At 38.2% G+C, this 26,180-nt stretch overlaps 1 protein-coding gene across 1 annotated transcript in view; it reads left to right on the plus strand.

Moving 5' to 3' along the window:
* The first annotated feature begins 369 nt into the window (after positions 1-369).
* P4HB (prolyl 4-hydroxylase subunit beta) overlaps positions 370-26,180 on the plus strand; it is a 28,036-nt gene continuing 2,225 nt past the window's right edge. Inside the window, exons 1-10 of the mRNA XM_074224881.1 lie at positions 370-703; positions 2,566-2,772; positions 3,339-3,472; positions 3,642-3,779; positions 15,445-15,549; positions 18,012-18,137; positions 19,256-19,456; positions 20,363-20,483; positions 20,589-20,770; positions 21,350-21,436. Of these exons, the coding sequence (XP_074080982.1) occupies positions 553-703; positions 2,566-2,772; positions 3,339-3,472; positions 3,642-3,779; positions 15,445-15,549; positions 18,012-18,137; positions 19,256-19,456; positions 20,363-20,483; positions 20,589-20,770; positions 21,350-21,436 (1,452 nt within the window). The 5' untranslated portion in view covers positions 370-552. The remainder of the gene's footprint in view (positions 704-2,565; positions 2,773-3,338; positions 3,473-3,641; positions 3,780-15,444; positions 15,550-18,011; positions 18,138-19,255; positions 19,457-20,362; positions 20,484-20,588; positions 20,771-21,349; positions 21,437-26,180) is intronic.

Raw genomic sequence — 26,180 nt, forward strand, 5'->3', positions numbered from 1 at the left:
AACGGTAAAGGGCGCGTGCGCCGGCTAGCCAATCAAATCCTTCAATATCCGGGTTCCCCCCCCCAACGTGTCAGCCAATCAAAAAAGGGAAGCTGCCGGCGAGAACTACCAGTCAGAAGTAGGGAAAGAGAAAGTTCTTTCTTTAAACCAATAAGAAATGTGGGCAGGGCGTGAACGTGATTGTTCTTAACCAATCAAAAGCGAAAGAGGGCGAGTTCTACTTTGCAGCCATTCAGAGGCCCACCAGAGGCCTCGTTTAGGAACCAATCTGAGGGGGAAGATGGCAGGTGCTTGAGTCAGCTTGCCAATCGGTGCACGGTGAGGGGCGGAGCAAGCGCGCGCGCGGAAGCCAGTGAGAAGTGGGAGGCAGTGGGGCGCGCACTCCGGAGGACGGGAGCTATAAAGGCCAGGCCCCTGGACGGAACGCGCGCTTCAGCCCTCGTCTCCGTGCCAGGCGGGCAACCGTAGCCCCTTCGGCCCCACGCCGCGCTTCGCGCCCGCCCCTTCCGCGTGCCTCCGGCCTACCGCCCGCCGCCGGGCCCGAAGAGAGACATGCTGAGCCGTGCCCTCCTCTGCCTAGCCCTGGCCGTCACGGCCGGGGTCCGCGCCGATGCCCCCGAGGAAGAGGACGACGTCCTGGTCCTGAAGAAGAGCAACTTCGAGGAGGCGCTGAAGACCCACGAGTACCTGCTGGTGGAGTTCTGTGAGTGCCCCCTCCGAGCCCCGCGGCTTCTCCCCTCCCCGAGCCGGCGGGCACCCGGCAGGCCGAGGGCGCGCTTGGGACGAGCGGGGTCCCCTCCTCCGGGTGGGCGGGGAGGTGGCGGCCGCATTCACGTCCGTTGAGGTCAGCGGGTTCAGTGGGCGTCGTGCCCGGCGTCCCCTCCCCTGGAGCTGGAAGGAGCCGGCACTGGCTCTCGAAGGACTTGGCCTTGACCCCGTCCGGCCCGAGTTCTTTGTTTCGGGGCGGGGGGCGGCGTGGGGGGGCATCCCTTAAGAACTCCCCAACTCTCAAGTTCAGACGAGACCTTGGGGGTTACGGGGCCTTCACTCGGAGTTGGAGAGGACTTCAGTGTTCACGCCACCTCCGAGGGGGCAGGAAAAGTCACAAAAAAGGTCTGTTTTACAAGAAGTCGCACTTGAGGTCTGAGTTGTTACAGCCGGTAACTCTTTAAGGTTGACTGATGGGCCAAGTTAAGTGTCTTTTTGCATGAGATCCACATGGCAAACTTCCTCTGTATGCCCAAAAGGAGGAGGAGGATCACCTTGTTGAGGCAAAAGCAAATAAAGAACTGTTTCATAGTGTAATGCTCCTGGGCCACCCAGATGCTTCTGCACCGGTTAATTTACATTGCCAGTCTTAATAGGAGTGAAAACCAGAACCTGAAATTTAGTTCGTGTTGTCAGTTCTAACATTTAGCAATCTTTTTAGTGGTAATAGTTGCTAACCTGTGATACGAAACAGTGAAATCAAACGTGTGAGTAATAACCTTGAATTGTATGCCCACATTTACAGTGTCAAGATAATTGTTTCCTTTGGGTGCAACATAGAACCGATGAGGAACTTTGAAAAAAGATTAGGAATAAAAGATGTCATCAAAGAAATGATAGGAAAAGAAGATGGATTTTAGTCATAGATAGGGCCAGGGAATACTATGAACAATCAAAAAGCTGTACTGGTGCTTTCAAGATGTCTGGGGAAGTCATTTGGCATCTTAAGTAGAGCCCCCTTGGTGAATTTTTGGGAAGACATAAGCAAGAATGTAACAGGCATGGGTAACTTGGGTTCACAGAGGAATCTCAAATATGGATCCTTTGAACACTACTTGGTAGATAACCAAAATGTTGATGGCTTTGAATTTTTAAGGGGATATCGGTGATTCTAGGTAGAAGTTTTTCTCAAATCCCCTGTTGATTAAAGTTCAAGTCTTGCCTCAGACACATACCAACTCAGACCTGGGAAAATCACTTAACCTCTCAAGTCTCAAAGATAAATTGTTGAATAGATACAGAACTGCATTGATAGGAGTTTCTCACCCAGAGTCAAGGGGAGGTGGGTCTTCCTCTCCTCTCATGTTGATGAAACCATAGGTCTGGAAAAACACAAAACTACAAACCTACTGGTTAAAAGCTGGTAATGGTTATTAGTTAGGTTTTTGAAAGGTGCCTGGAGCCTTCAATAACAAGGCAGATGAAGCCTGTGATTTTGTTTATGAAAATCTGATGTGAACAATTTAGATTTTCCTAAGTGCTGAAGAGCTCCAAGAAGTCAATTACCTGTTTGTTAAATGTTTATTTCTATTGAGTTTCTTTTTTTTTTTTTAAGGTTTTTGCAAGGCAAATGGGGTTAAGTGGCTTGCCCAAGGCCACACAGTTAGGTAATTATTGTATCTGAGGCAGGATTTGAACTCAGGTACTCCTGACTCCAGGGCCAGTGCTCTATCCGCTATACCACCTAGCTGCCCTATTAAGTGTCTTTGAAGGAAAATCTGAGAAGTTTGGGGAGCTGTTAAAAGAGTTAGAACTAGATCCAGTGCTTCTGTTTAATGCTTTATTTTTTTTTTTCAGATGCTCCTTGGTGTGGCCACTGTAAAGCTCTAGCACCTGAGTATGCTAAGGCAGCTGGAAAACTGAAGACTGAAGGTTCTAAAATCAGATTGGCCAAAGTAGATGCTACTGAAGAGTCTGATCTAGCACAGCAGTTTGGGGTTCGGGGTTATCCCACTATCAAATTCTTTAAGAATGGAGATACAACTTCTCCAAAAGAGTATACTGGTAGGTCCTCCTCTTGGGAAATAAATTCTTTCATATGGGGGAGTGGGGGGGGAAAGGTAGATAAAGGAGAGGAAAAAATAACTGAGGATATAATAACTTTAGATTTGTTTGGTATTGAAGTAATTTTCAAAGCATTTTACAAATTTAACTTTGCCCTTCCAACAACTTGATGAGGTTAAATAGGGAAGGAATAATATCATATCCATAGATTCATATATCCATATATATAAATATATTAGCCACTCCTGAAGAGTTCAAAGTACTTCATAACTCTGATCTTTACTATAGCTCTGTGAGGATAAGATCAAGGTAGATATTAGCCCCACTTTACAGCTGAGAAAAGTCTTAAGTCAAGAGATTGACTTGCCCAAGTCTCTGAGGTGATTTGGTGATAGGAATTGCAAGTTACTTTTGCACTAAGCCTAGGCTTTGTTGATCTTTGTATTCTTTCCCTTCCCCTCCTACATGGGAGGTTCATTGTTGGCACTCCTCAAATGCTTGTTTGATGAATGAACCTTCCCAGATGCCAAAGTAAATCTGAACTTTTTTGGGGGTGGGGGATACAGCTGGCAGAGAAGCCGAAGACATTGTGAACTGGCTGAAGAAACGCACTAGTCCAGCAGTCACTATCCTGTCAGATGTTGCTGCTGCTGAGTCCTTGGTGGATTCCAGTGAAGTTGCCGTTATTGGCTTATTTAAGGTAGATTTTTTAGAATTTAGTTTCTGATTCTTTTGCTTTTCTGTGTCATCTCTCACCCAACTGGAGCAGGCAAGCTTCTTAACCACATGTAGATGTTTTCATTGTTTACAAGATACATATTGGCTAGGCTGAGTCAGTAACCCTTCTCTTTTTAATCTTACTCTCCTAGGATATGGAGTCAGAACTTGTCAAACAGTTCACATCCGCTGCAGAGTCCATCGATGATATCCCATTTGGAATCTCTTCCAAGAGTGATTTGTACTCCAAATACCAGTTTGATAAAGATGGCATTATCCTCTTTAAGAAGGTGAGTCCTTTAGATTGTTAAATGCTAAAATGAAATACAGTTCAGCTTTAGTTTGCAGAAGATAATTCATAGGGTACCTTGCCCTGTGAAACTCTGAATCTGAGTGAACCTGAGGTCTTCATATTGATTCTAACCAGGAAGGGATTTGTGTTAAATGAAACCTTCAAGGTAAAGTTTTTGTGTTATGAAGTAATTTTGGTAATTAATTGGAGTAGAATTATTTTTTTAAACCACTTTAAAGGGACAGTGGTAGGGGCGGCTAGGTGGCGCAGTGGATAAAGCACTGGTCCTGGAGTCAGGAGTACCTGGGTTCAAATCCGGTCTCAGACACTTAATAATTACCTAACCGTGTGGCCTTGGGCAAGCCACTTAACCCCATTTGCCTTGCAAAAAAAACCTAAAAAAAAAAAATAAAGGGACAGTGTGGTCGTACACAGTAGCTTAATTATTGGCCCCTAATTATTGACTCTCTCAACCTCTTACTGTTTTCCAGTTGAAAACTGGGATATTCTTAAGTTAGGTTCCTGCAAACTTCTAGTTGTGTGCTGTAATCTACTCTGGGGAGTTATTTTTTTTCTCTCTTTTTTAAAAGTCTGATAGAGAATTGATAGTAGGATGAGCAGCTGATGTTAGGAATTCTTTAATTGGGGTGCTGAAGGAGGAAAAAAAGTAGTTATCAGTTTAAGTAAATTTGCATTATGCAAATTTGATCTTGCTAACACATTATGAAAGAAATCTGAATACTCCAAAAATATTAATTTCATAGTACTGTGCTTTCTACCTACAACAACAAAAACTCATAAGTGAAAGTAGAAGGGATGTCCAGAGACATGGCAACTTGAGGACTTGGCCTTGAGACCTCTGGGGCTGAGAGGAGAAACCATTTGCGCCAATTAGATCATGTCTTCCATCAAGTGTTTGTCCCCATAACAGAACTTGTCCTTTCCTGTTTGTCTATATCAAGCCCCCATGCGTCTTCCCCCTCCACATGCTTTTTTTCCCTTTGGTCAGACAGGCCCCCTCCCTACCTGGCCCTAGTCAAATGTTCCTTCTGTTTTTGCTTTTCTATCCCGATATGTCCCTGAAGCCCCATATGTCCTTGAACCATGTGCCAAGCCTCCTCTCAACAGGTGGTCTGATTCTTGCCTTCTTCCCTCTTTTCTTCTTGTCCTGAGCAGATTTGAATTTTATTAAAAAAAAATTTTAAAAATCTACAGATTGGTAAAGCAAGAACTGTGGGTAGTATTGAATTAGAAATTTAAAAATTTATTTCAATGAGTTTCAAGAACTTTTAAGTTCTTTGAATACTTTGAAGTTCCTGGTTTGGAGAGGTTTCTCCATGGAGCAAGTCAGAGAAAAAAAATTACTGAAGTTAGATCATATGTTGGCTGAAAAGGATAAGCTGTTTGAAGGTAGATGTAATTATTGTTCTTTAAGGAAAAGGGAAGGTGACTGTGTGGTCTGAGAAGGAAAAGTTTTGGTTGGCTGCTAGAATCGAGATCCAAGATTTTTTTTTTAAGTAACATAGTGAAGGCTAAATGAAATGGAGTGATTTTTTTCAGGTTCAAAATTTGAGCATATAGTAATAGAATTTTGTGGCACAGGAGAGGGTAAGGTGTGGTCCTTCTAAAAGATTACCATAAGAGTTATTTACAATAATAGTGAGTTCGCAATTTGGGGACAATTTGCTTCAGTAATCCTACTATAATTTTTCTGCTAAGATTTTTTTCCCTAAGAAATTCTGATATTACTTCAGGGACATATGATCAAGATTCATGGCCTTCCTAAGGGACTTAGTTGGATAGAGCTACTGATTAATGGGAGAAAAGTGGGAAACAAATGAAAGTTAAATTCTTAAATCTAAGAGGTATACTAAAAAAACCTTTTAAGGAATTTGGACTGCAATAGAATTAAGTCTCTTAATATTTATTTAGCAAGGAGAGACCAGTATGCTTCAATGATATTTTCATATTTTCAAATTTAGCAGGACAAAATGCTTTGGAGATTTTTCTAAAGTCTAGAGTGATTCTGTTCTTCAAACAAACTTGTGAAATATATCCTATCATTACAGGTATAAAGAGAAAAAATTGTTTCATATTCTAAATCTCCCTAAGGAGATTGCAAACTCTTTTAAGGCAAGGACCATGTCTTGATACTCTCTCACATTTGGATCTAACAGTATTAAGAATATAATTAAGGGCGGCTAGGTGGCACAGTGGATAAAGCACTGACCCTGGAGTCAGGAGTACCTGGGTTCAAATCCGGTCTCAGACACTTAATAATTACCTAGCTGTGTGGCCTTGGGCAAGCCACTTAACAACCCCGTTTGCCTTGCAAAAGCCTTAAAAAAAAAAAGAATATAATTGGCTCAGTGCAGCTAGGTGGTGCAGTGGATAGAGCACAGGCCCTGGAGTCAGGAGGACCCGAGTTCAAATTTGACCTCAGTCCTTAATGTTTGCTTAACTGTTGAACTTGGGCAAGCCACTTGACCCACTGCCTTGCAAAAACCAAATTAAAAATATAAAATAGACTCTTGATAAATATAAATTCTGAGACTAAGGTTTGGACATGAGGTTAATTAGTAAAAATTAACAGCAGATGCCTAAATTACAGATAGCTGGCTTTGTCCATGAACCATGAAACAAATAGCATTGCCTTCTGGCAGTTTTTGCAAAAGGATCTGGGCCATAAATTAGTTCCAGTGAACTTTGTCTGCTTAATTAGCTAAGATAACTTGGGGACAATAGGAATACAGACCCAAGGTCAAATTTTTTTCATGTAGGGAAGAAGCTTAAAAATTTTTTATATTTTATTTTATTTTTTCAATTACATGTTATGAAACTTTTTCAACATTCGTCCAGTTGTATATTTGTAAATTACACATTTTCTACCACCCTCTCTTCCCAACCCCCTCCTCAGTGATGAACAGTCTGGTAAAAATTGTCCACAAATGTTTGTGTTTAACATGTTTACATATTAGTTATTTTGTATTTGAGGAGTTAGGACTGAGGGAAAAGAGAGAAAACCATGGGATAGGAAGAAAAAAACATGAGAAACTTTTAAAGTGAACATAGTTTCCATTCAGATTGTGTGTTTTGTTTGCTCTGGATGTAGATGGCTTTGTCCACAACTGGTATCCCAGGGTTGTTCTAGATTGCTGAGCAGAGCTGCATCCATCATAGTTGGTCAATTCACAATGTTGTTTTTAATGTGTACAATGTTCTCTTGGTTTTGCTCCCTTTCCTCAGCATTAATTTTTGTAATTCTTTCCAGGCTTCTCTAAAGTCCAACCATTCCTGGTTTCTTATAGAACAGTAGTACTCTGTAACATTATATACCATAACTTGTTCAGCTGTTGCCCAATTGATGGGCATTCCCTCAATTTCAAATTCTTTGCCACTGCAAAAATAGTTGCTACAGATATTTTTTTGAATATCTGAGACTTTTTTCAATTTTTATGACTTCTTTTGAATGATTTAGTATTGATGTTGCTGGGTCCAAGGGTATGATCAGTTTTATTGCTCTTTTGGGCATAATTTCATATTGCTCTCCAGAATGGTTGGATTAATTCACAACTCCACCAACAGTGCATTAATCTCCATAGAAGTTTAAAATTTAGTAGGATATATCTAAATTACTGTTTGCTATTTTCCTCCCACAGCAAGTATTTTCTAAAAGTATAACCAAATTTTAGATCCTGATTTGTAGAGAATGTTAAAAATACTAAAATAAATCGTAACAATAGCTTCTTTACCTTTTTATTTAATTCAGGTATCTTGTGAGTAAGGATTTCAGTTGACACATTTTCATCCTTCTAGTTCCCATCATGAAATAAAACTGTACTACGGTTTTTTGTTTGTTTGGTGTTTTGTTTTTTTTTTTTTTGTTTGTTTTTGGCAAGGCAAATGGAGTTAAGTGGCTTGCCCAAGGCCACACAGCTAGGTAATTATTAAGCATCTGAGACCGGATTTGAACCCAGGTACTCCTGACTCCAAGGCCGGTGCTTTATCCACTACACCACCTAGCCGCCCCTGTACTACAGTTTTAAAAAGCTTTATTGATGCATTTTATAGAATAAGCATTTTCCAGTACCATACAACTCTTCCCCTATTAGAGCCATTCCTTGTAATAAAATTAGAGTTCAGCAAACCACCAACACAGCCTAATATGGACCACTTTTCATTTGAGAGAAAGAAGTAATGTTTCATTATCATTCCTTTGGAGCCAGGATTGGTCATTGCATCAGTGGGAGTTTTTTTGCCATTTGGTGATGGTTTTTCCACCCCTTTTTTTTTGTTTTTCCTTAATGCTATGGTAATTATTTATATATATATATATAGTCTGCATCGATATATGCTTTCCAAAGTTTTCTGAATTTTCATATTCATCACTTATAGTTCAATATTTCATTGCATTTTTTATTCTATAATTATTTCAACCATTCTCCAATTGGTTGTAAACACTTGTTTCCATTTTCTTGCTACCAGAAAAAGTACTGCTAGAGAAATGTTTTGGTTATAGGGACAGGAAGAATCTTTCTTTGATTGCTTTAGTGTAAACGCCCAGTAGTGCTATCACTGGGCCAAGGTATGAAGTTAAGTTACTTTTCTAGTATAGTACTAAATTAGTTTTCCAGAATGGTTAGTCAAATTCCTGGCTCCAACAACACTGTATTTGTCAATGTTGGAGACACTGAGAAGACAAATATAATGGTTTTCCTCTTTTATTATATTTGCCACGTTGCTGAGACTACACTAACAATTTATAATAAATTTAGGGTGAGCCTTCAAAGTTGCTTGGAATAAAATCTTTTTTTAAAATCTCTTACTCTATTTCATGAATATAATAACGTTTCTTTCGGTTCACTCTCATTCTTCCCAATTTCAGCAGATAACTATCCCCTTTATACTGAGAGGGAGGAAAGGGAAGTGGGAAGGAAGAAGCATTTATGAAGCACTTACTATGTACCAGGCACTGTGCAAGTACTTTACAAATATCACATTTGATCCCCACAACCTACCTGCCTAGGGTCTTGCCTAGGGTCACACAACTAGGAAGTGTAAAATTAGCTGAAATTGAGGTCTCCTGGGGCAGCTTGGTGGTGTAGTGGATAAAGCACTGGCCCTGGAGTCAGGAGTACCTGGGTTCAAATCTGACCTCAGACACTTAATAATTACCTAGCTCTGTGACCTTGGGCAAGCCACTTAACCCCGTTTGCCTTGCAAAAAAAAAAGTCTCTTAAAAAAAAAGAAATTAAGGTCTCTTGATTCCAGACCCAACTGTACATCTACTATGCCATCAACTTCCCTGTTAGCTCTTTTCTTTTGTAATTCAGAATCTTTTCTAACTTTTTTCAGAGGAAGAAGTGGCCAATCTTACTGAGGTTAAGTTTACTACTTTCTTTTGATCATATCTTCTCTTGCATTTGGGTATATTGTTGCATCAATCCAACTCCCTTTCTTTTCATTCTATCTCTTCTAGCTTCTCCCTCATTTAATCTACTTTATTCTGTAAGACTCTTTTATTTTGATCCTTTTACACTTTCACTTTCAAACTAGGTTGTCTTTTCCTCCCAGTTTCCAGTGCCTCCTTCCCAATTTCCTTGTATCTGTTTTTATCTATCTACGTTTATACATGCAAATACCTGTTTATGCACATATATACACATATATTGTTTCCCTGTATAGTAGGGATCTTTTTGACTTGTATGGTATAGATGGTAGGATCTTTTTGTTTTTGTATCTCTAGTGCTAAGCATCTAAAAGCAATGCTTGCTAATTTATTGATATATTTCCTGACTTATTTCTTCCAAGAGTAATCTAACTCATTTTTCAGTGCCTTCAATATAATCATAGTCCTCTTTCTTGGACCTCTTTGCAATATTTAACATTATGTATGTGTTTATTCCCATAATTTTCATTACCTGACATTATGTAGATTTTTCCCAAGTAAGAAAAGGTATTGTCATTCTCATTAAAATTAAAAAGAATGAAACTTTCCCAAGTTTTGTAGAGGTAGTACAATTCTACCTTTATTTGTTAACTTTTTTTCTGTCATCTAAATGTAAGTTTTCCAAGATTCTGCTTTCTACATTTTCTCTTTACTTTTTACTCAATATCTTGGCAATGTTATATAGTCATATAGTTTAAATTATTACCCTTCTAAAGATAACTTCAAAGTTTGTTTTTCTACACATGACCTCTCACCTGAGCTCTTGTCTCACATTGCCAACTTGCCTGCTGGATGTACTCATTAAGATGACCTTAGCATTACTATACACTGGTCCTCAAGACTATTTCCTTCTTTTCTTTTTTTTTTTTTGTTAATATCATTGATGTCTTACCACCTTGTTTTCTGCCTCAGTATCTTTTTGTGTATATTCTCTTTGCCCTGGGTGTTCTTCTGTTGAAATACTATCTGACCATGTATCTAATTGGTTGTCAAATCTTATTTCTACCTTCACATCTCTCATCTGACTCCTAGTCACACTCATGTGACTCCTAGTCACAAAGCTACCACCTTAGTTCAGGCCTTCATCTCACCTCTTGCCTAGATTATTGCAGCAATCTCCCTATTTGTCTCCCTGCTCTAGTCATTCCTACATACTGCTACCAGAAGTGATAAAATAGGACCATATCACTTCCATACGACTCCAACTCCAGTAGTTCTCATTGCCTCTCAGATATAGTAGAAGTTTCTTTGACTTTTAAAGCCCAAACTGTCTTTCCAGCCCTCATCATCCAGTAAAGCTAACCTTTTCTCTGTTCCTCCATCTCTTAATCTTTCCACTGACTGTCCCTTGTGGTTGGAATGTATTCCCTCTTTCTGTTTGCCTCATAGTCTTTCTCTGCTTTTAAGATGCAGCTCATGTAACCATCTTTTTCCCAATTTCTCAATTTTCCAATTTCAGTTGCTAATCCCTTCACAAACTACACTATATTTAAGTGTTTCGTATCTTTTCTTAAACTTCATATTTATGCTATAAATATTATGTAGTTGTTTCCCCTGCTAGAATTAAGTACCTGGATAACAAGAACTATTACATTTTTTCCATTCTATCCACTTCAGCACATACTAGGCATTTAATGCTTATTGAGAAGTCCTTGAGGCCTGCCTCAATAATCACTTCTTCACTTATTTCCCCATCTGCTTAAATGTGGTTGCTTTTATGGGTAAAGAGGGGAATCCTTAACACTTTGCCTCTCTTGGGTCAACTTTGTTTTGTACTATAATTTCTAGGGTACTTAGCCCTGGTTTTCTAGAAGTGAACACCAACTTAAATAGGTGTTTGATAAATGTTTATTGAATTACTACCAGACCCTCCCCTTCACCAAACAAATTTCCCTTCTGTGCTGCAGCTTCCAGTTCTGATAATCCTTTGCATGAGCTCCAGTTGCCCTTTGGTCCTTGAGGGAGTCATTGAGAGCAATAGGGGGCAGAGTTGGACTGTCTTAGTAGTGCAGATCTGATGTCATCCCATGATTTCCAGTCTTCAGGCAGTATTAATAATGGAAACAGCCATCTTCTGTAAACACTTGAATGATGGGCTTATTGTCAAATGACTTTCTAAAGTTACTTTGTAAGAGTTTGTGTGTGTGTGTGTGTGTGTGTGTGTGTGAGAGAGAGAGAGAGAGAGAGAGAGAGAGAGAGAGAGAGAGAGAGAGAGAGAGGAGAAAAGAGAGTGAGAGTGATTCTAGTGACTAAAGTAGTTCAGCTTTTAATATATTTTATCACTCAGTTTTGATAAAGTAGTTAGTTTTCCTTGGTCTGTCTGTTTTAGTCAACAGCTTATCTTCAGGTTTTTTTTGGTTTCTTTGATATGATTTACTTAATTGAACTTTTTGCTTAGTTTTTAAGGCCATTTCTGAGGCCAGAGACACGGGAACTTTTAAAATCTGTCAACATTTCACATCATCCTTTATCCCAATTCATAAATAATGTTTCCAGCGTTTCATAAATTGCTCAAAGATCTGAATAGAGTGACTCTACCTCATTTCTACAACTTCTTGAGATTTTCTCTCAATTGGTATAGTATTTTTTTAAATGCTTTGCCTAAATGCAGTCCATACATAACAGTTCATTCCTGATTAAGGTAATGGCCACACTTATTATTTTGCCTTCTTCATGAGAAATTGTAGAAAACAGTACAGTTTGCTTTGATTTGAAGCAGATGTATATTTTTGAGGCATTAGAGGAGGACAGATTGCCTATGTTTCAATTGCTCCTTACTGTTAAATCTGTGTCACCTGGACTGGAATTGATCTCTCACTTGTGTATAGCCACAACTGTACTGAGCAGGCTGGATATGAGAGAGTCAGGGATCAAACAGAAGTTTAATTTCAGAGTGAAGAAAAAGGATGCTTGGAAAGGAAAGCCCTTTTGGTGGGGAGGGGTTATCTTCTTGGGGAAAAGGCAAAGTTTATATATATATCACAAGTGGTCTGGTCCTTGATACAATAATTTTTAAGTCTTAAATTGCCATTCTCTAGGGGTGGCTAGGTTGCGCAGTGGATAGAGCACCGGCCCTGGAGTCAGGAGTACCTGAGTTCAAATGTGGCGTCAGACACATAATAATTGCCTAGCTGTGTGGCCTTGGGCAAGCCACTTAACCACATTGCCTTGCAAAAACTAAAATAAAATAAAATTTAAAAAATTGCCATTCTCATGATAGGCTCGTTTGTGGACAGTGTAGCTATTCCTGAGTTCTGTGGGAACAATCTCCAAGTTCTCACAGGGTTCTACAGAACCAGTGGGAACAGGAGTGCAGTACCAATGCGGTTCACTTAGAAGTTACAAGAAACAGAGGTTATGAACTTGTCAAGAGGTATAACGAGTATTGTTTTTCAATTCCCTGGGAAATAGGGGCAGCTAAAATCATAAATCACTCAGTGAATACCTGGTGTTCGTCAAAGCAGTACATTTTGCCAGAGGATGAGCTCTTTCAAAATAAAAAGGATTGTTGTTAAGCCAAGCACAGAGTACAGCCTACTTACTGGGCCGAAGCTCTGGGAACTATAGAGTGTCTCCAGAATATTTTGACACCTGCAAAGAGGTGGGATTCAAAAGACTTTTGCCACTGTGTAGGCAAAAAGGTAAAAAAGGTGTTTCTCTCAAGCCATAGAAGTCTTATAAATACTAAGCTCTTTTTTTTTTTTACTTTTTTTTTACTAGGCAAAGGGGTTAAGTGGCTTGCCCAAGGCCACACAGCTAGGTAATTAAGTGTTTGAGGCTGGATTTGAACCCAAGTACTCCTGACTCCAGGGCTGGTGCCCTATCCACTGTGCCACCTAGCTGCCCCAATACTAAGCTCTTTTTTAAAAAAAAAATGCCAGTCCCCAAAATTAGTCACCAGAGCAGCATTTTAAAGATGTTATATTTTGCTTTTTAATGCCTTTTCTCATTCTTTTTACAAATAAAAAGGTTTGAAAAGAATATTTTTGAATTTGGAAGATTTGTTTTTCTGTCAATTGGCCTTTCTGCTTCATTTGACCCTCTTGACTACTTTCTGAATTCTGAGTTTTTTTGATAGTATCAGGCAATTGTATTTTACTAAGAAATGAAAGAATAACTCAAATAAATATAATATTCTTTGCTACTGGTCCCCCAACTGTCTACCGACAGATTGCATTCTCGAGCAACTTAACTGATTTTTCCCTTGTGCCTTGAAGCAGATTCAGATTTTATCCTTAAAAAACCTTCACTAAATCCTAACATTCCTTCAAACTATCCTGCTGTATCTTTTTCCCCTTTCTCATCCAAGTCTGAGGGGGGAAAGCTGTTTGAATTACCTTCATTTTTTTTTTTTTTACTTCAACCCTTTGGAATTTGACTTCTAACCTCATCACTCAACTGATACTGCTTTCCCCCAAATGACCAGTGATCTCTCAGTGGCCAAGGTGTTCTTTGCTCAAAACTCATCTCTTGGTCTTTCTCTTGCTTTGTTTGACACTGTTGTCCACTTTCTTACTCTGGGTTTTTTTGGATACTCTTTTCTCTCCATCCTCCTTTCCTGACTATTCCTTAATCTTCTTAATTTTTTATGTTGTGTTTGGATTTCTCTCCCCCACTAGAGAGTAAGCTTCTTGTGAGTAGGAATCATCTCATGCTTTTACTTGTATCCTAGTGCCTGGCACTGTGTAAGTAAGATCTTAATAAATACTTCTTAGCTGATTGCATCCTCAGGGCACTTTTTCTTACACAGTTCTTCCAGCATTGGCCTTTGCCCAATTTCTATTAAGTGAGGAGAAGCCAGAGTTATTTCCTTTTTTTTTTTTTTTAATTTTCTCTTGCATATTTTCATCTGGGCATTTTATAGCTTGCAAATCTACTCCTGAGAACTGTTCAAATTCTAATCACTTAATGGGAATGAGTTTTTTAAAAAATGTTATTGTGGTTTCTAGCAGGTATGTAAGCAAGAACAAGGATACATTTGTGTAACTATCTCATGAGTGTATGTATACCTTTCCAAAAATTAAAAGAAATAGGAAGTTGGTTTTAGAAGTTTTCTATTATCTATAAAAAAAGGTTAAATGTCTTTGAGATGTGAAACTTCCTTTTTTTAGTTTTTGCAAGGCAATGGGGTTAAGTGGTTTGCCCAGGGCCACACAGCTAGGTAATTATTAAGTGTCTGAGGCTGGACTTGAACTCAGGTACTCCTGACTCCAGGGCTGGTGCTCTATCCACTGTGCCACCAAGTTGCCCCAAAACTTCCTTTTAAAGGACCTTTTTTGTTAGTACTATGTAATTGAATTTTAATAAAAAAATGCAGTTTTACTACAAAAAAGATTTCCCAGACTGATAGACCAGAAATATGGAATATATTGCTGAACTACTTGTGTTTCAGAAATAAAACTTTAGTCCATGCCCTAAATAAAACCTTTGGGATAAATGGATGGTGTATTTGAACTCTAATATACCAATGTCCTTTCTTCCTGGCACCATAGAAAATGAGGGTTCCCAGAATTGAGGGCAAAAAATAGGTGTTGTTGTATTTTGAAATGGGGTTTGGCATTAGATTGAAGCTTCTCTCCAGTGAACATCTGTGCTTTTATCCCTGATGCCACCTTATATCCTGTGGGGACAAAATGCTCTCATAAGTAAACTACTGTTTTGAAATGAAGTATCAGCTGTGTTTCAGTACACCTCCTTCTATGAATGCCTTCCTGCTAAATGGAAAGTACTTCTTCACTGCTGATTGGTACCTATTGCTCAAAATGACACTTCTTCTCCAGCCTCCCACTGATCTGGATTTGAGGAGACTATTTATTGGCTGGCTTGAGATTTGTGAAGCATCATTGTTAGGTTGATGGCCTTTCTTTAAAACTATTTTTTCAATTTAGTATGACAGTGTCAAGGATTGAGGTCTATATTGTTTTCTGTCACAACTCTGCTTGATGAGTTCCTTATATGTTTACACTTGGATTTGAGTTTGGCTAAATTTATAAAATTCTTTTTTAACTTGTAAGGAATCTTAGATCCAGGGAGAGTTATTATTGGGAAAATTTAGCTGTTAATTGTACAGTTCTATTTTCTTTTCTGTGTTGCTAGGATCTGTAAGATATGCAAAGCCACTAGACAGATGCTGCCAAACTGTCCTACTGGAGAGAGTTCAGAATGACTCAAGTGTATGTTCAGGGCTTAACTTGTAACCCTTCTTTTTTCTCAGTTTGATGAAGGTCGAAACAATTTCGAAGGAGAGATTACGAAGGAGAACATACTGACTTTTGTTAATTATCACCGGTTGCCCTTGGTCATTGAGTTCACTGAACAGGTAAGAAACTTTTTGCTATATAACATACTCCTAACTCAGTGAAGGAGAGTTCAAGAATTGGGAAGTAAGAATGATCCATGGTTCTATTCCAGAGATTATTTATTGCTTTGGAATTCACCTGCTAGGACCTCCAGGTACCTGGAGTACCCTGTACCCTCTGCTTAGACTTATATGTTTCTCAGTCTACTTCCTTCCATTCTAATTCCTGTGATAATGAATTCCTGGCTGCCTAAAAACAAACCACCCTATTCCAATATCATTCTCTACTCCCCTTCCCCTTCCATTATCCCCCTAGAATTTTCATTGCCTAAACAAGGTTTCCTGTGTTTTAGACCTCTTTTTTTCTACTTTCTCTACCTAAGGATTTGGTTGAGTATCCCCCTAGATTGTTCTGTCTTTTCAATTTCCATGACCTGACCTAGTTTTCTCTTCCATCTCAGCTTCACAAAGGGATGGATGATCATCCTTTTGATTTTACCATTGGTCACAGATCTTCCATTTCCATGAGCAAAACCTCCAAAGTTTCTTTAATGAGATACTTTTGTCAATCGTCTCACACTATGACTTAGCCTTTCTAAAACTATTTATTTTTTGTACTCCTAGAACCTTTAATCCCTTGATTCCTCTGTATTTTCATAGGCCATCATTTCTATTCTAGTTTCATTTTTTTCCCCTCCCCAGTCTTAACTAGTTTAACACTACATTGTTCTCTACTATCAAAGCTTTTGTCCTCTAGTCCTGTCTATACTGATACTTTGCCAAACTCTAATCTTGGGTTACTCATCACCTGCTTCCTCAGCTCCTATTCAGGAGCTCATGAATGGAGCTTCATGAAATCATGAAGCCAGGTTGAGGAAAGGCTTATGTACCATAATTCCATTGGAGCTTTTATAGCAAAAAGGCAACTTGTTGTACTCCTATCTCCTTTATCCTTTCTCTACCCTCAGTATATTCTGTTGAAAAAATAGAAACTATTAATTATGAGCTCATTCTTGTTCATTTCTCTATGTCTCACAATCCTTTGTCCTTTATTTTTTTATTCCATTCTCTTTTACTCCAGTCTCTGAAAATGTGACCTTGACAAAGTCAACTCCTCTGTTTTACCCTTGGTTACATCCCTTCCTGCCTTCTCTTAACAGTTGTCCCCTCACAATAATCTCCTTTTTATAATCTTCTGATTTTTTTTCTCTTTATGAACATACCCATGTCCTTTCATCCTTAAATCTTTTTTTATATTTTTTTCAAGGCAATGGGGTTAAATGACTTCTAAGGTTACTACACAGCTAGGTAATTATTAAATGTCTGAGGCTAGATTTGAACCTATTGCACCACCCGTCTACCCCTCCATTCTTAAATCTAACTTGATATTCTGCCTTCTTTTTATGTCTCAGCTCCCATTCCCATGCCATGCTTCTAGGAAAAGCTGTTAACATTGGGTACTTTCATTTCCCTCCTCAGTCACTTTTCAGCCTCTGAACATTTAATGACTAATGTCTCAAATTGAAATTACTAAATTGAAATTGTTCTCTCCAAAGTTTCTAGCAATCTCTTAAATGCCAAATTTGACTTTTTCTGTAGTCTCTTCTTGATCTCTCAACAGTATTTTACGCTGTTGACTTTCTCTTGGGTTTTTCCTGATAATTGCTCACTTGGTTCTCCTTTTCAGTCTTTGCTGAACCATCATCTGTATCATGTCCCGTAATATTTGATGTACCATCAGTAGTCTATCTTTGGTCTCCTCTCTCTACATTCTTTCTCACTTGCATGGGTTCAGTGATCTCTAGCCAGCTGACTTTTAGATCTCTTTCCAATTCTAGTATCTCTCATGAGCTTTAATTGAGCACCATCCCCTCTTCCCTTTATGTCTTATGTACCACCAGCCTTTTGATATTCTTAGATATTCTTAATCTCTGCATTGTCCTTACTTTCCCTCACCCCAGATAATAAATATTAAATAAACACCTATTATGTGCCCAGGCACTGTAGATGGAGACAAGTCACATATCCAGTCTTCAAATCTCCCCTTCTTTCTCTTCATCTTGCCATCACTTTGTTTCAGACCCTTATTACCCTTCTCTGGATTATGGAGTTGCCCAATTGGAATCCTTGTCTCTTAAGCCTGTTCTTCAATCAGTCCTCCCTGTTGCTGCTATGATTTTCCTAAAGCTCAAATCTGACCATATCATTCCTCTACTCTGTAAACTCTATTGGCATCCTGTTATCTCTAGGATCAAATGCAAACTCTTCTATTTGACATTTAAAGTCCTTCACAACTTGATTCTAACCTACTTGCCCAGTTTCATTGTACATCTTCCCTTCCTGTACTTTTCAGTCAGCCCAACCAACCTTCTGTTTTTTTATATTGGTTATTCCATCTTTCAATGGAAACCCTGAATAGAAAGTACATTCAAGAGTCATTCCATTTTCTCATTTTCTTTAATATGCGTTTCTGTGTTAATCAGACGGCCCCTAAAATTTTTGGAGGTGAAATCAAGACTCACATCCTGCTGTTCCTGCCAAAGAGTGTTTCTGACTATGATGACAAATTGAATAACTTCAAAAAAGCAGCAGAAAGCTTCAAGGGGAAGGTACATGATTTTGAAAAATGATATTATAAAATGAAAGTAAATTTTTAGAGAAGTTTGGGTTTAGAAAAATGGCTCTTCGCAATGATCCTTCCTTTCTTGCCCAGTAGTAAATGCTTGGGCCTGCCTGCTAATGTCTGAAGGGAGGGAGCCCAAGAGGTCTATGAGATTTTCAGTTAAACTGGTTTCCTTTAAAAGTGACTCTAAATCCCAAGACAGCAGGGAAGGATAATCTGGGGAGTTTGCACAAAAGAAGACTAAGCAGAAATGAGTAAGCAGAGACTTAATATGACTACTTACCTCTGATTCAGCTGAAGAAAATGAAACCCCTGAATAGCATCTTATATCAAATCTTTTAATGCTTATCCCTAATACCTCCATTGTACAATTCAGAGGGATATTTTTAGACTTATGTTTTTAGTAGCCTTAGATATATTTTTAGGAAGAAGGAATTCTACCTCACCTGAGGTAAAAATCGTTTTAAACCTGTTTATTTTTCTATACAGTCATAAATTTTTAAAAAATTTTGATTAAGGCATTAGTAGCATTTTTGCATAGGCTGAACATTCCAAAGGCAGTTTTTATATTATATTAAAGAAAATGTAACAGACTGATCATAATTTGGAGAAGTGACTGTGAATTTTAAAGATCTTAATATTTTTAAGGGTTCTTTTTTGTGTCCATCTTGTTCAAAGGAATTGTTTCCTAAATAAAATTGCTCTCTTGTATTATATATCTTCCCCAACCCCTGTCTCTCCTTCCCTTTCCCTGCAAAAATGCTGAATAGTTGCTAAGGAGCACTAATTGTGAGTAGCTCAATGCCTTTCTTTGCTAGACTACCTTGCTCATCTTAATAGGAAATAATTAAAAATGTTCCTTAAAAGGGTTGTGCAGGCATTTTTTTGCCTGTTGTATACCTCTTATGAATGGAGGGATAAAAGGAAATGTGTGCTTCTTCAGTAACTTTTGATACTTGTCATTTGGTGTAGTCTGGGACTATTGGATCCAAAGTTTAAACTAAGGAACATAATAACTTAATATGAACTTGAAAGAGGAAAGCAAAAATTACCTTGAATAGCTAAAATCTTTCTAATGTCAAAAACCTTTCTTTTGTTCCCAAGATCCTATTTATCTTCATTGATAGTGATCACACTGACAACCAAAGGATCCTTGAGTTCTTTGGTCTAAAGAAAGAGGAGTGTCCAGCTGTCCGACTCATCACTTTGGAAGAGGAGATGACCAAATACAAGCCTGAGTCGGATGAATTAACAGCAGAAAAGATAAAAGAATTCTGTGACCGATTTTTGGAGGGCAAAGTTAAGGTATTAGAGCTGAAAGGAATTTTACCATAATTTTTACTGATGAAGAAACTGAAACATAAGGGTTTTTTGTTGTTGTTGTTGTTGATGATGATTTGGCTTAAATAGCATAAATTTGAACCCTCTGTACAATCTCTCAGCAAAGTCACCGTTACCTTTTGAGCTATCTTTATCCAGACCCCCTGTAGCTTTTTTGTAGAGTATCTAGCAAATATTATATAGAGCAAAGAGCATAGCTCATGAGACTGGATGCAGCAATGCTAGCACTAAAATAAACTCTTCTTTGTGTGTGTGTGTGTATGTGTGTGTATATATACATATATATACATACATATATAGTAGCCATAATAAATTTTTTGTGCTATGGGACCACTCAGGCATTTATAAAACTAGTTAGTTGTATTTTAACCAGTGTCTCCATATCCTCGGTGGAAAAAAGGGTTTATATCTTTCCTGGTTTTTCTGGAAAACCTTTGTCCTAATTGTTCCCTTGTAAATTGCAATAATTACTTGGGCTATCTTCTCAGAGTTTAGGCCTAGGAGTTATGAAGTAAAATCAGCTTAACAGTAGCATCATGGTATAATCTCCCAGTTAAACTTCATTTCTTCTGCTCAAGCTGTTTCTTTGTAAAAGAGGAATAAACTGGGGTAATTGGGCAGTACAGTGGATAGAACACTGGTCCTGGAGTCAGGAGGACCTGAGTTAAAATCTGGAATCAAATACTTTAACTGTGGCCTTGGGCAATTCACTTAACCCCATTGCCTTGCAAAACAAAACAAAAACCCAAGAAAAGGAATAAACCAAGTCTCATTTGACCCACTGAGCCATAAATGTTATTAGCATAGGGCTCAGTGATCTGTGGAGCACTTGTTTATTATTGATTCCCTATTTGTTTGATTTTTTTTTAGCCCCATTTAATGAGCCAGGACCTACCCGATGACTGGGACAAGCAGCCTGTTAAAGTACTGGTTGGGAAGAACTTTGAAGAAGTTGCTTTTGATGAAAAAAAGAATGTTTTTGTGGAATTCTGTAAGTAGATTTAATTTTTTTTGAAATAGTAAAGCACTCTGTTCATAGGATAAGGATTAAGAGCACTGACCTCCGTGTTCTGATTATTGACTTATGTTTTTTCAGATGCTCCCTGGTGTGGTCACTGCAAACAGTTGGCTCCTATTTGGGACAAATTGGGAGAGACTTACAAGGATCATGAAAGTATAGTCATTGCCAAAATGGATTCAACAGCTAATGAAGTAGAAGCAGTTAAGGTCCACAGTTTCCCCACATTAAAGTTCTTCCCTGCAAGTGCTGACAGAACGGTAAGGAAGAAGAGAAAAATGGGAAGGACCAACTGCAGTGGGATGACTTTGTCCATAACCTTGACTTTAATGTTGGGTGGGATAGGAAAGGGAAGAGCTACTTATTATCTTTGAAGCTAAGGTATGTTTTTGAGATTTTCAGGGGGAAGTTGGGAAATGATCATGGGGTGGTTAAGATTTTCTTCCATTCAAATGATGCTAGCATATACTCTTCTCATAACCTGCCTTCCCAATGCCACTGCTTTCCCTCAAGTACACTTGAGAGCCTTTCTATGGGATCTGTTTTTGAGGGAGCTAGGAGCTAGGAAAGATTGGGTTGGGGCTGCTTTATTTAGCACAGAGGTAAGGGAGCTGGGAAGGGACTGTTTGGTAGGTTAAGGAGTGGAAGAACTATAAGTGGCTGTGGCTTTTTTTTTTACCCCACAAAGAAGTTCTTTCCCTTTTGAATTAATGGAAACACATATTTCCTGAGCTCCTTGACTTTGTAGAAAGGGAAAGGTTTTGGAAGTAAAAATCGTCAGAGATGGGCTGTAGGGTTTAGTGGATTTCACCTCCCTTTGTCCTTCCCTCCCCTTACAGGTAATTGATTACAATGGAGAGAGAACCCTAGAAGGTTTCAAAAAGTTCCTGGAGAGTGGTGGATTAGATGGAGCAGGGGATGATGATGTAAGTATTTTTTTTGGGAACCAGCATAGATCCATATATCTATACCTTAGTGAGAGAAAAATCTTTTTCTTTTAAAGGGCTAGGTGGAATCCATACTGGGGGAATAGATGCTATCCTTTCATGTTCCACTCCATTCCCTTCATGAATAATTTTGACCTTGAGACTTTCATGACTGCTTACAGAATTCATCCTACTAAAAGGAAGCCATTTTATCCCTTGCTCCCTTGGCTATATTATAATAGATCAGAGATAATGGGGGTAGGACACAAATGGTTTTAGACAGGTTTGGGTGAATGCCCCTGAATGTTAAACACATTTTTTTTAAACTTTTGTAGTTAATGCTTAATATATACATAGGTCTAGATGATTAAATGCTATGTTACTCTTAATGAGCTGGATTCTAAGTTTGGTGAAATTCTAATACATGGAAAGAGATGACACCATCACCTTGCTAAGGAGCTTCTTCCTTGTTTATTCTACTCTTATCTTTTTAGAGAAAAACATTTGGTGAAGGCTTGATTACTTTAGTTCATATATATATACATATATGTATTTCACCCATTTCAGTTAACTCATGGTCCCAAATATTTACTACTTTCTTCTGTCCCTTGTATAATGTCTTTTAATACCAGACTTGTGCTTGTCCTATCTCAGATTGCAACCTTCTTAAAGACTCAAATGGAAGGAGAATCTTCTATTTCTTGTTTTATGACAAATCTTCTAGAGGTAGATGGATTACTGAAATAATTCTAGGCACCTCTCTTCAATAGCAAGGATTCTTAAACTATGAACATGGATGGGATAAAGTCCTTTCTTTACTTTCACTTGCCTAACTGGAAACTTAGCATTTCCATCAATTATTTTAAAATGCTTTGAGAAGCTGTACTTGGAATTCACTGAATTACTACTAAAGGGACCTTTGGGTGAGAGAGAACCCAAGAGGGCAGAAATTCATTTTGTCTTTGAAAATATCTCTGCCCATGCCCTTTTCCACGCATAAATTAAAAAATTCCATAAGAAGACAACTTTCAGGCAACAGTTTTGATTCATCAAACACAATAGTCACTCCAGAGAATCATTTTTCTAAAACCATTCCATCTATTTTATTTTTTTTTTAGGGTTTTTTTTTTTTTGCAAGGCAGTGGGGTTAAGTGGCTTGCCCAGGGCCACGCAGCTAGGTAATTATTAAGTGTCTGAGACTGGATTTGAACCCAGGTACTCCTGACTCCAGGGCCTGTGCTTTATCCACTGCGCCACCTAGCTGCCCCACCCTATCTTTTTTAAAATACTTATTTTTTTTCCCAAATACATGTAAAATAATTTTTAACATGTTTTTAAAACTTTGAATTACAGATTCTCTCCTTTTATATATATATATATATATATTTTTTTTTTTTTTGCAAAACATTTTGATATTAGTCATGTTTTGAAAGAAAATATAGACCCCAAAAAAAACAAAAACAAACTCAATAAAAAGTTTAAAAAGTAAACTTAAATTTTATATTCAGATATTATCAGTTCTTTTTCAGGGGATTGATAGCACTTTTCATCGTTAAGTCCTTCAGAGTTATCTTGTTTCGTTGTATTGCTGAGAAAAGCTAAGTCATTCATAGCTGATGAACTTAAAATATTGCTGTTTCTTTGTATACATTACTTTTCATTTTGCATCAGCTCATATAAGTCTTTCCAGGTTTTATAGAGAGCATCCTGCTCATTATTCTTTACAGCACAATAATATTGCAGCATAATCATATACCATAATTTGATTAACCATTCCCCAATTGATGGACATCCCCTCAGTTTCCAATTTTTTACCGCCAGAAATAAAAAGTTGCTATAAATTATTTTTGTCCCTGTGAGGTTTTTTTTCCTTTTTGTTTTTTTATCTCTTGGAATACAGACCTAGTATGGTGGTATTGCTAGGTCAGGTTGTATGCATAGTTTTATAACTCTGTATATGTAATTTCAAACTGTTTCACAGAATGATTGAATCAGTTCACAACTCCAGCAACAGTGTATTAATTTCATTTTTATCATGTTCCCTCCAACATTTGTCATTTTCCTTTTCTATCTTAATAGCCTATCTAATAGGCATGAAATAGTGCCTCAGAATTGTTGTAATTTGCATCTTTCCAATCATTAGTGAAAGCATTTTTTCATATGGCTATGGATGGCTTCGATTCAGCTGAACTTTTGATCTTTTATCAATTGGGGAATAGCTCTTATTTTTATAAATTTGACTCAATTTTCTATTGGAGAAATGACTTTATCACAGCAATTTGCTTCAAATTTTTTTCAGTTACTATTGTTTTTCCCCCTGTATTTCCCTGTATTTTCCTCCATCCTGTTCCCTCCACTCTGCCCAACCCCAGCCCAATCTGCCCTCCCTTTTGTCTGTCCCCACTCCATCCTCCTCCTATTCCCTACCCCTCCTACTTTTCCTTGAGGTTAGATAAGATTTCTATACTTAATTGAGTGTGTAAATTACTCCCTCTTTGAGCCAGTTCTGTTGAGGGTAAGGTTCATTCACCTACCCTTCAACCTCCTAATTCTTCCCCCCCCTTAAAGATTTTTCTTGCCTCTTTTTTTTTTTAAGTTTTTTTTTCAAGGCAATGGGGTTAAGTGGCTTGCCCAAGGCCACACGGCTAGGTATTTATTCAGTGTCTGAGGTTGGATTTGAACCCAGGTACTCCTGACTCCAGGGCTGCTGCTATATTCACTGCGCCACCTAGCCTCCCCATCTTGCCTCTTTTATATGAAACATTTACCCCATTCTCCCTTTCCCACAATATATTCCTTTTTCATCCCTTAAAAGTTTTTTAGATATCATCTCTTCATATTCAATTCAGACCTGTGCCCCGCCCCAGCTTTATATAAATACACAAATGCACATATGTACACACACACCTTTCTTTAACTACTCTTATAATGAGAAAGTTCTTATGAGTTAGAAGTATCATTTTCCCATTTGGAAATGTAAACAATACAACCTTATTAAGTCCCCTATGATTTCCCTTTCCTGTTCACTTTTATATGCTTCTCTTGAGTCTTATATTTGAAAGTCAGACTTTTTTTTTCTATTCAGCTCTGGTCTTTTCATCAAGAATACTTGAAAAAAAAATTTTTTTAAATGGGGGCAGCTAGGTGGCACAATGGATAGAGCACTGACCTTGGAGTCAGGAGGACCTAAGTTCAAATGTGACTTCAAACGCTTAATAATTGCCTAGTTATGGGACCTTGGACTAGTCACTTAACCCAAATGCCCTAAATAAATAAATAAAAAATTAAGAAAAAAGCCTTGGGGGCGGCTAGGTGGCGCAGTGGATAAAGCACCAGCCCTGGAGTCAGGAGTACCTGGGTTCAAATCCCATCTCAGACACTTAATAATGACCTAGCCATGTGGCCTTGGGCAAGCCACTTAACCCCATTTGCCTTGCAAAACACCTAAAAAAAAAAGTCTTGAAAGTCCTCTATTTCATTAAATGCCTATTCCCCCCCCCCCACCCCAAGGATTATGCTCAGTTTTGGTTCTAATCCTAGCACTTTGTCCTCCCAAATCTCACATTCCAAGCCCTTATCTTTAATGAAGAGGCTACCACATCCTGTGTTATCCTAACTGGCTCCATAATACTTGAATTGTTTCTTTCTGGCTACCTGCAATATTTTCTCCTTGACCTGGAAGCTCTGGAATTTAGCTATAAATTGCTAGATGTTTTCATTTTCGGTTCTCTTTCAGGAGATGATGGTTGGATTCTTTCAGTTTCTATTTTACCCTCTGCTGCTTTCGAATATCAAGGCTGGTTTCCTTGACAATTTTTTGAAAGTTGATTTATAGGGACCACTGGGTAGCACAGTGAATAGAGCACCAGCCCTGGAGTCAAGAGGACTTGAGTTCAAATGTGGTCTCAGACCCTAAATAATTACCTAGTGTGTGGCCTTGGGCAAGCCACTTAACCCTATTGCTGTGCAAAAAAAAGGGTGAAAGTTGGTTTATAGACTCCTTTTTTTTGATCATGGCTTTCATATAGTCCAGTAATTTTAAAATTCTCCTGGATCTGTTTTGCAGGTAAGTAATTTCTAATGAGGTATTTTACATTGTTTTCCTTTTTTTTATTCTTTTGCTTTTGTTTTATTGTTTTTTTGGTTTCTCATAAAGTCATTAGCTTCCATTTATTGGTTTTAATTTGGGGGGGGGTTGTATGGCAGTGGGATTAAATGACTAGCCCAAGGTCACACAGCTAGGTAATTATTTAGGGTCTGAGGCTGGATTTGAACTCAGGTCCTCCTGATTACAGGACCAGTGCTTATCTACTGCACCACCTAGCTGCTCCCTTGGTTCTAATTTTTAAGGATTTTCTTCTGTGAGTTTTTGTACTTCAATTTGGTCAATTCTACTTGTTTTAAGGCATTCTTCTCTTCTTGGGCTTTTTGTGACCTCATCTTTTTTTAAGGTGATATTTTCTTTTACCTCCTTTACCAAATATATTGATGTATTTTTCATGCTTCTCTTGCATCACTCTCATTTCTCTTTCCTATTTTTCCCTCTATCTCTCTAATTTGATTTTTTAAATTCTTTTTGAATTCTTCCATGGCCTGAAGACCAATTCCTATTTTTCTTGGATGCAGGAGCTTTGACCATTTCATCTTTTGAGTATGTTTTGCTCTTCTTTGTCACCATAGTAGCTTGCTAGGGTGAGAATTTTTCCTGTTTGCTCATTTTTCCAATCTTATATCTTGACTTTTA

The sequence above is a fragment of the Macrotis lagotis genome, chromosome 2 (assembly GCF_037893015.1).
Source record: "Macrotis lagotis isolate mMagLag1 chromosome 2, bilby.v1.9.chrom.fasta, whole genome shotgun sequence".
In the NCBI taxonomy this organism is placed as follows: domain Eukaryota; kingdom Metazoa; phylum Chordata; class Mammalia; order Peramelemorphia; family Peramelidae; genus Macrotis; species Macrotis lagotis.